The sequence below is a fragment of the Oryzias latipes genome, chromosome 12, assembly GCF_053564925.1.
Source record: "Oryzias latipes strain Hd-rR chromosome 12, Olatipes_Hd-rR_3.1".
Lineage (NCBI taxonomy): Eukaryota > Metazoa > Chordata > Actinopteri > Beloniformes > Adrianichthyidae > Oryzias > Oryzias latipes.
In genome coordinates, this window is record NC_136248.1 from 1,847,358 (window position 1) to 1,856,915 (window position 9,558).

At 46.9% G+C, this 9,558-nt stretch overlaps 1 protein-coding gene across 1 annotated transcript; it reads left to right on the forward strand.

Annotated features, from left to right (window-relative positions):
* Positions 1 to 981: 981 nt before the first annotated feature.
* On the forward strand, positions 982 to 6,314 carry dnajc25 (DnaJ (Hsp40) homolog, subfamily C, member 25). Its single transcript, XM_011482146.4, has 5 exons — positions 982 to 1,424; positions 3,371 to 3,523; positions 3,643 to 4,013; positions 4,097 to 4,196; positions 5,505 to 6,314. The coding sequence occupies exons 1-5, from the start codon at positions 1,023 to 1,025 to the stop codon at positions 5,625 to 5,627; spliced, it is 1,149 nt and encodes a 382-aa protein (XP_011480448.2). The 5' UTR covers positions 982 to 1,022; the 3' UTR covers positions 5,628 to 6,314.
* The last annotated feature ends 3,244 nt before the right edge of the window (positions 6,315 to 9,558 follow it).

Genomic DNA, 9,558 nt, shown 5'->3' on the forward strand with positions numbered 1-9,558 from the left:
TCCTTTTAATTTTCATTTACTTATAAAAGTTATGTTGAGGAAATAAATACAAAAGACAGAAAAGGTACAAAGGAGATGACTGTTACTCCCAAGTAAACAAATAACCGCACATTTCACACGCTCTGTGTATTTTATAGTATTGATGGAATATTTTTGACACAATTATTTTGTGACCCTAATGAAGTTTGGAAATGTTTTCCTTAACTTTGCCTTAAAGACTGCTGTATTAATTTTCACATTCTTTGTTTTTGTTTTTCTTTAGAACACAGGTGACATACAGCAAAAAACAAAGAACAAGAAACTGTACATCAATTGTTCAAAGTAAATGCTGGGGGGGGGGGGTACAAACACAAAATAAAGTTATATTAAATTATAAAGCTGAGCAAAATGACACATTTTCATTGCTTTTTTGTTTGTACTGAGGGAAATGGAGTGTGAGTCAAATCTAATTTGGGCTGATAAATCAACATAATTAGGAGCTTTGTTTATAAATTTAGCTTTGTGAATATAACACTTGGTTCATAGAATCAGGAGATTTATTAAATAAAATTGAGACAAAAATGTATTATCATAATTAACGAAACCAAATAAGATGGTTTACCATGTTAAAGTAAAATCTGTATAAATTTTAGTTTTTATCAGGTTCATCATATTTGTTCAATGTACTTACAAGTCCAAAAAATATGCATCAAAACAGAAAGAACCGTTTTTAGTAATATCCTTTTTTAGCCTTTGCAAATGCTGATTTGTTGGATAAAACCTATAAATGATCTTGAATGAAATCTCTTTCACTTTGTTGTTTATAAGATGTTTGTTTGGCAGAAGACAAACTTTTTCCCAACAAATTTGACCATGAAGAGACATTCAGAAAGTTCTGGCAGGAGATTCCTGCTGAGATAGTCTTCGGACGGCTTTGTTATTTATTTTTATTTTTTTCTCAAAGTTCAGAAGCAGAGTAATTGTCACGTTCCAGAACAAACGATCTTTGTGTTTCGTCATCCTCCCGCGGCCCGCGCGCCTCGATGATGTCAGCAGCATGCCACAGTGATTGGCCGCTGCGCGCGCAGCCTAGCTCGGCACCGCAGTCGTCGCAGGCGGAGATGAATGCGGAGAGGAGCAGCGGCGGAGGCGGCGTGGGTCCGGGGGCGGCGGGCTCCCGGTGGCGCCTCGGGGCGCTCCTCCTCCTCGCCGTGTCCTCCCTGCCGGTGGCCACGGCGCTGGTGGAGGGTCTGTACTGCGGCACTGAGGTGTGCTATGACGTGCTCGGCGTCACCCGGGAGGCCTCCAAAGCGGAGATCGCCCGGGCTTACCGACAGCTGGCCCGCCGGTACCACCCGGACCGGTACAAGCCGGAGGAGTCCGGGCCGGAGGAGTCCCCTCATAAAAAGTTCCTGCTCATCGCGACGGCCTACGAGACGCTGAAGGTCTGTTCCTGCTGCCGCCAAAGCCGCGCGCGCGCTCAGTGTTGGTCAACTTTTGAGGCGGTAAAAGTTAAAGGCATGTTCGGAAGGAGCAGCGGGGTCTGGCCCCACTGAGTCTGCGCGGACTCGTGTCTGCCCTCCACTGAGTCTGCGCGGACTCGGGGTCTGTCCCGTCAGCTCCACGTTTGTCACTCCGGGGTCACACTTGAATTCGTGAAACTCCCGCGGTTTGTTTGAAACCACAGAAACTAAGTTGAGAGTTAAAGATTACTTTAAATCTCCTGGCGTCATATCTAGATTAACCCCGATAACGGTTGTCAGAGGAGAAGCTGCTTCCTTATCTTTACTTTCCTCCCGCTTCAGTGCAGTTATCTTTGCTCTAACTTAACGCGGTTCGCACAAAGCTGTGATTAAAGCTGACTCTGAAGCGGCACCGTGTGGCTCCACTGAAGGCAGCAGCTGGAAACGTAAACAGCTGTAGTTCAAACCAAAGTCAGGCCGAACCTGGTCCTGCTACTGATTCAGGCCGTCTTTTTTAAGGTCAGCCTTTAACAGACGGGCACATCTTTGGGCACCACAGAAGGAAGCTGGACAGAATTACACAGACATGTTCACAATAATGTAGGACGCCCTCTTCCACATGGAAGGGTCAGATAGAGGACGTGACCCTTGAATGAGAGTAAAAACAGCCGTTCATCAAAGACCACTGCCTAAAGTCCTGCAGAAACAGAGTTTTCTAAGGGAAATGTGACTCTGGGAGCAGAAATGAATAAATAAAAGTGAGCAGCGTAGTGAGGCCTCGCCGCCCTCACTGGCTGAGCGTCTGCTGTACGCCCGCCACTGTCCCCCTTCTGCCCCGCCGCCTTGGCAAGAGCTGCAGTGAAAAATTCAAGGGGGGAAAAAAACGTTTTTTAGAATGGCTGCTTTTCTGTTGGCTTTATCTCCATAGCAACCATTTTACGTTTTGGTTACCTGGGGATGACGAGCAGGCCGATATAATTTTTGAAAGATTTGGTAAAAGTAAACTTTTGGATTTCCATGGCAACAGAGGTTTTTTTTGTCAACGACTCCCACATTCTGAAGACGTTCATTGTGTATGTTGTATCATTTTGTTCAGCCCGAGCCAAACATTCATGTATTACATTTTCACAATATTCCAGTCAAAAGATATGTGAGAAAGAAAGGAACGCTACTTTTGCGAGCTTGCCGTGCTAACCCCGTTCAAAATCGACTTCTAATTCCAACATTTGTTTCCCAAGTAGCTTCCCAGTGAGTTAGGTGAAAATCTCTAGGAGGAGCTAACATTTCTAGGGGGGTCTAAAGGTTTTTTTTTGTTTGTATTTTAAATCTTCTTATTCAAGATGGCGACCTCTATCCAAAGTCAGAGGTCAAAAAACCTTTGGTTGAGGTTGTAGTTGAACCTGGTGGTGTGAAATGTTGTGATGATGGCTCAAACTAAAGTTCTTCCACTGTGATGTCGTCTTTTCTTTTTTTTCTTTTTTTGAGGTGAGAGCGGGTTTGTCGACCACCAATGTTAGCTTGGCGTTGTGAGCGGCTGTAAGCTAGCAGGAGAGAGTTTAAATAAAGGTTGTTGCTCACCTGTCGGCCTATTCTTTCAGGGATCGCCACAGCGAATTAGCTTTCAGTGACTCACAGGTGGTTCTGCCGACACTCGTACGCCGCATGCTCTAAACGACACAACCCTGTAACGTTATCTCTGCTGGACGTTGATGCCGTTCTGTAACAAAGTCAGGGTCACGTTGTTTTCCCTTTCCCTTATCTCCGTCTCCTCTGATTTAGGCTGAATGTCTGGTATCACTTCTTTGTCCTGTTTCAGTAGTTGTGACCACAAAGACAGAAGGTCAGGCTGGTTCAGACGTGCAGGTCATGGCGCCTCCTTGAGGGACCGTTTAAACAGAGGAACATTGTGTGTGTGTGTGTTTCTGCAGGATGAGGACTCCAGGCGGGACTACGATTATATGCTGGACCATCCTGAGGAGTACTACCAGCACTACTATGCCTACTACCGCAGACGCCTCACCCCCAAAGTGGACGTCAGGGTTGTGATTCTGGTCACAATCTGTGCCATCTCCATCTTCCAGGTACAACAGGAACCAGAACTCAACAGTTCCTCAGCGGCTGCCTGGCGCTGGGACGCATGGCTGTCAACCCGTCCTGCGTCTGTCGGCGCTCACAGAGTAACCTGCGTCTCTGTCTGCAGTATTACAGCTGGCACAGCAGCTACAATGAGGCCATCAACTACTTGATGACGGTCCCCAAGTACCGCATCCAGGCCACAGAGATCGCTAAGCAACAGGGCCTCTTCAACCGCCCCAAAGAGAAAGGCAAGAACCGCCGCTCCAAAGAGGAGATCCGGGAGCAGGAGGAGGAGGTGATCCGCGACATCATCAAAAACAAAATAGACATCAAAGGAGGCTACCAGAAGCCCAACCTGACGGACATCCTGCTGTGTCAGATTGTCCTGTTCCCCTACTACCTGACCAGCTACGTGGTCTGGTACGTCTCCTGGGTGTACCGCTTCACCATCTGCAGAGAGGAGTACGGAGAGCAGGAGAAGCTGTACATCATCAGGTGGGTTGTGGCGTGCAGACCGTCACGCCTGCGAGCCCGAATGCTGCTGCAGGTTTCTGAAGCTCCGCCCTGTTGTCTCTCAGGAGGAACATGAAGATGTCTCAGTCTCAGTTTGACAGTTTGGAGGAAAGCAGCAGACAGACGTTCCTGGAGAAACGGCTGTGGATCAAGGAGAGGTTCCAGGTGGGTCTGCTTACACCGCACCTGTTGTGCTGACCCGCACAAAGACCCCCACACACACGTGTGTGTGTGTGTGTGCGCGCGTGTGTGTGTGTGTGTGGGGGGGTGTTCAGCTGACAGGTTGTGTCTGGTAAGCAAAATATCAGATGAGCCTTCGGTTGCTCGGTTCGCAGTCTTCACTAAATGAGTTACTTTAAAAAGCACAGCACACATCAGCTCTTTCAAAAGCTTTTTTAACCAAAGCAATCATTGTGTCGGTGTAAAAACACTTTCATTAGCATTACGCCCTGACCACTCCCCCTCCTCCAGCTCCGTCCTGGGGCGTCAGCTCACAGCTCTGAGTGTCGGATCCTCACATAAAGAGCCCAGAGTAGAGAATGTAGGGCTGCATTCACAGAAAACGCCACTCAGAATCGCTGCTTGATGCTTGTCCACAAGTGTGTTCATAAACGAAAGGCTTCAGACGCATGTGGGAGGAGCCACCATGTGGGAGGAGCTACTGTCAAAGGTTTTTAGCCTCTTCGCTCCTTGGAACCAGGACTGTAGATCTCATTTACAGATCCTCATGACGTTTAGAGGTCAGGTTTCATTTTAAAGAGTTCTATACCGGCTGCCGTCCGCGCGTGTGTCTGGCCCCCCACCCAAGAGATCTGACCCCCCGTCCGCACGATCCAGAGAGACCCCCACTCAGGATAGACTGCTGGAAGGGTGAAAGATCGGCCGATTTATATACCTGTCACACAGTCCACCAATCGTTGCTGAACCGTGTGATCATGGCGCTCTTTAAATGCAATATGAGCGCCGCATACGTGATATAGAAGTTCTACATCAGTGGTTCATGTCTGTTAGACATACGTTAACGGTCGTGGAAAGACACAAATATGTGTATGCATCTGACAAAAATCACGCAAATTTGCAAAAGAGTTACGTAATAATTGTGTAAAATACGTGTAAACAGGGTAATTCTCAACCAACAGCTCCAAACTGAACATACGCAAACCGACGACGGTCGTCTGCAAACATCAACGATTGTAAGAAACACGTATGAATGATAAATATCACACATGGATCACAAAAGACAGAAATTACGTACTTGTAAAATGCATAAAATGTACGTAGTGGATGTCTGACACACTAAAGGGAAAATGGAGGTGTGGTCTTTTGATTGACAGCTAACTGAAACGTGGTTTTGATTGGCCGAGCCTGGTGGGTCATGTGACTGCACATTCCTAGTGTTTTCTTCCTTTGCATTCTTTGCTCTGGTTTGCAGAAACCATTTTTCCCATGAACTTCCTTCCTGATGTGTTTCAGGCGTACAAAAGAGATCAAGAAGAGGAGATGAAGGTGAAGATGGCCACCGATCCGAGGATGAAGAGATACCGGCGCTGGATGAAGAACGAGGGACCTGGCAGGCTGACGTTCATGGATGATTGACGTTTGTCGGTCTGTCTGTGCTTCAGCGTGAACCTCGTGATGAAGATCCACGTTTATATAGAGAGAGATATTTTCATAAGGACCAGACCTCAGAATTTCTAAATGCCGTTTTTTTTACTTTCCTTTTCCTTTCCAGTCTGTAACCTGAACCCTCTGTTTCCGCTGCCGATAAATGCCGGAGTTTTCATGCCTCTGTTCTTCTTGAATGTTCAGAGTCGGAGGCTGAAGTGTTTGGATGAGGCGGCAGTGGAGACAGCAGGAGTGTCTAGTTCATATGGACCTGTGTTTGAGCAGCAGTGGAGACACAAATCCATGGGAACTTGTTTGAGTTTCTCATTGCAAAGCGCCGCTGAAGAGGCGGAGTCTTCTCTGCAACACGAGGAGGAGTCACTCCTGATGTGGTTTAAACTCAAATCCAGCAGGTTTGTTCCTTCCTCCGTGTTCATTTGAAGATAAGCGTCCTGTTTCTGAAGGGAGCCTCGGTCAGAACGTCTCGTCTGATAAATGAAAGCCAAAGTCGCAGCTGACGTTCTCTGGAAGCTGCACAACCTCAGGACAAAGTTCAGGGAGGGGGCGCCGCTTTTTAAGATCCTGGTTTTACTTCCTGGTATTTATTGTTTCCTTTTCCTGGTTTGGGTTAGCAGCCATGCTGTCATTAAAGATGGTGCAGCCTTCTGCGTCGGCACAGTCCGGCCTTTTTCTGGCTTTTTCTTCTGAAAGGCAGTTGAGCATCAGTGGATGCAAAGAAAGGCCAAAGGTCGCCCTGAGAGGCTTTTCTGTTTCCAGTGTCTGCAGAACCCGGCAGTGGAATCCTCTCTATTTTAGATGGTCATTTGAGACCAGGGGAACGTGGAGCAAAAGGTGAAACTGGATCAGAACCGCATCCATATTGCTTTGATCCACCCAGAGACTGCAGCTCAAATGTGAGGCCTTCATCACACCTGAATGAGCACACCGGCTTTTTGTTCCTTGATGGGTAAAGATCATCATGACGGTGAACGTATAGGAAATGTGTGCTTACAGCTGGAAATGCTGGAACAGCATTTGCTGCTTCATGAGGTTTCATTTCTTATCTAATCAATGTTTGCATAAATTATATATATTTTTTAAAGCTGTGTGTATTTACCCCATGCTACAATGAAACGAGACGGACTAATCTCTGCTGCACAAACGCGTTTTCTGCCGCTTGCTACAAAGGAGCAGCAGCATATTTCAGTGCAGCTGTGGATCCAGATGATCAAGACGCTTTCATGATGTCACTGAAAGACAGGAACAAAGCCTGAAGCTCTGTGAACCACATGAAGCTTGTCCTTTTTCTGGGTTCTTGTTGACATGGTTTTCTTCAGACAAAAATCAAGTAAATTCAGTTTTATCCCTTGTGCTATCTTAGATGACCCCCCCCCCCCCCTTCCATAGACGTGTTCTCCCTACCATGACAAAGGTGGATAAAGGTGGAAAGATTTCATGTAATCCATGGACACCAGTGAAGATCACAAATCATTGAACAAAAAAGGTTCAGAGCACTGTCTAGTGGGTCTAGATGACCCAACTACCAATGGTAAAGTGCCTAGGATAGAACAAGGGTTAAACAAATCCATCCATCTTCTGAACCCGTTTTGTCCCTTTCGGGGTCGTGGGGCTGCCGTAGCCTATCCCAGCCCACAAGTGGGGATAGTTTCCCCAGTCTGTCCCAGCTTTAAAAACTTACTCTGAAATTCAAGGATTTCATTTTTTCCTCATCGATAAGGCTGTTAATTAGGCCAAGAACTTGGTCTCCATTTTCCATCTGGGAGGTCTTATTAAATGTAACTTAAGAAAACGTGTTGAAACCCGGTAAGACATATTTAGAGAAAGGGGTCCATGTTGACTTCATGTCAAACTCCAGATGAGCCAGAAAATGAGAGAAAAAGCAAAGTTCCCCAAACAAAAGACCATCCATCAGTTTGGAAAGAGTTTGGGCTTCTCGAGGCTAACTAAAGTGTAATATTTGGGATGCATGTTTCGATCCCGCTGGAGTCAGAGTCGACTCCCCTGTTGGAGGTGGGAACGGGAAGCCACGCGGTCCAAAGGTCTTCTCTGCACGTGTGCAGTCATCAGCTGCTGCCACTGACTGATTAAACTGAGGTTAGAAAACTGCCGAACGGAACTGCAGATAGATGTTCCTGACTCACTGTGCGACAGGAACAGAGGAAGTGATGCAAGACCGTCTCTTTCTATGTGATCGTTCCATCCAAACGGGCTGCTCTGCTGCTTCCTCTGACTCAAAGATGAATCACGTAGTTTCTTCGTAGTTTCTTACTTTGGGTTAAGCAGCTGGCAGATTGCTGTTACTTTAAAGTGAGGTAAAGGAGCATTTCTATGTTTCAATGGATCTACATTGAAGAGTTTGTGACTGGTCAGTTTGATTTACTTTGTGTGAAGCATCAAAAAGTAATAAATGAGCACAAAGTTAGTCAAACTAACAGATTTCCTCATTTCCCTGAACCTCCTGTTGAGGGTTAATGTCAATGTGTTGGCCAGCATGTGTGCACCATGTGTGCACGTCTCATGGACCCACTCAGCCTGAAGCATCTTCGTGTCCTCCGTTGGACAGTGAACAATCAAAGCGGTCTTGATTCTAAGTGGGAAATGGCGGATTCTAGTCCAGCTCTTTTCTAACGTCCTTGAAGGCCCAAAGCGTCACAATCCCGTTCACACACACCGATGGCGGCTCCGCTGCCGAACACGGGCGCCAACCTAAGGTGGTGGTTGCGGTGTCTTGTCCAGGGGCACTTAGACACACAGGGCAAGCAACAAAATTGCAATTTTCTGATCAGGGGTTGACCGCCCTACCACTGCACCACAGCCCCCCTCCATCCTCCAGCAGATCTGTCTTTATGAGCATCCCCAGTCCAGAGGTCAAAGTCAAAGTGTGGCTGCTTAGAAGAAGTGCCGTCCACGTGCAAACTGGATGTTGAGCATTTCTGGTAAGCACAGGTCAGAGGTCACGTCCACTATTTTGGATCCAGCCGGGTAATAAATGGACTTTGTTCAGGTTGGAAGAAGCAGATGATCGATCGTCTCCATTGACTCAAACTTTGCACTTGTAACTCTAACAGCTGGCACAGTGGAGAAGTTGAGGGGTTTTAGGGGGTCTGGACGTGTTCAAGGTACTTGGAACAGCTCGATTAGGAGAACCACAAGAAATATGAAAGCAGTTAGAAAATGGTTCTGGACAAATTCTGAGGACTTGGCCAGAAGAAGCACCATCGTGCCATTGTTTATGAGAGAGGAGGGGCTTCGGGTAAATTCTACACCTTTTCGTAGCAGGTAATGTTTTGACCCTTAGGGTCAGGAAACTCAGTCTAAGAGGTTTTCTTCCTGCTTGGGCCTGAAGGTAGACCCCATCTCTGTCTCCAGATGCTCCCTTTTAACCTGACCGGTGCAGACCGCTCTGAGTCCGTCCTCATCCTGCAGCTCTGTCACAGGTTACAGTAGCCTGTCTGTACGGCGTTTGAGTCTCAGCTGATCCGTCTTCACAGACAGAGCTGGAGGATCTGGTCATTAAAGACACTTTCATTCCAGTCTTCTGATAGCCTCAACAACTCATGAGGTCCAACGAAGCTTACAGGGAACAACATATTCCAGGTTCTGCCAGAACTGAGGACAAACAACAAGACGGGAACCTTTAGAACAGTCTCCAGACGTGAACCTTGTTGATCTGGAAAGAACCAAACGCCAATGAGAACTTCAGCGGTAGACGTGCAGAGAACCTTCGGGAGAATCTTCCACGTCTGTGTTCAGATGGAGGAAACTCTGATGAAGGGAAAAACTGGGAATACTTTTCTACAAAAACGTACATCAATGCGTTCCGTGCAACAAAAACCGTTTGACACATTTGCTGAACTATCCTTGGTTGACGGAGGTAAAAAAAAAAAGACGAGACGCAGCA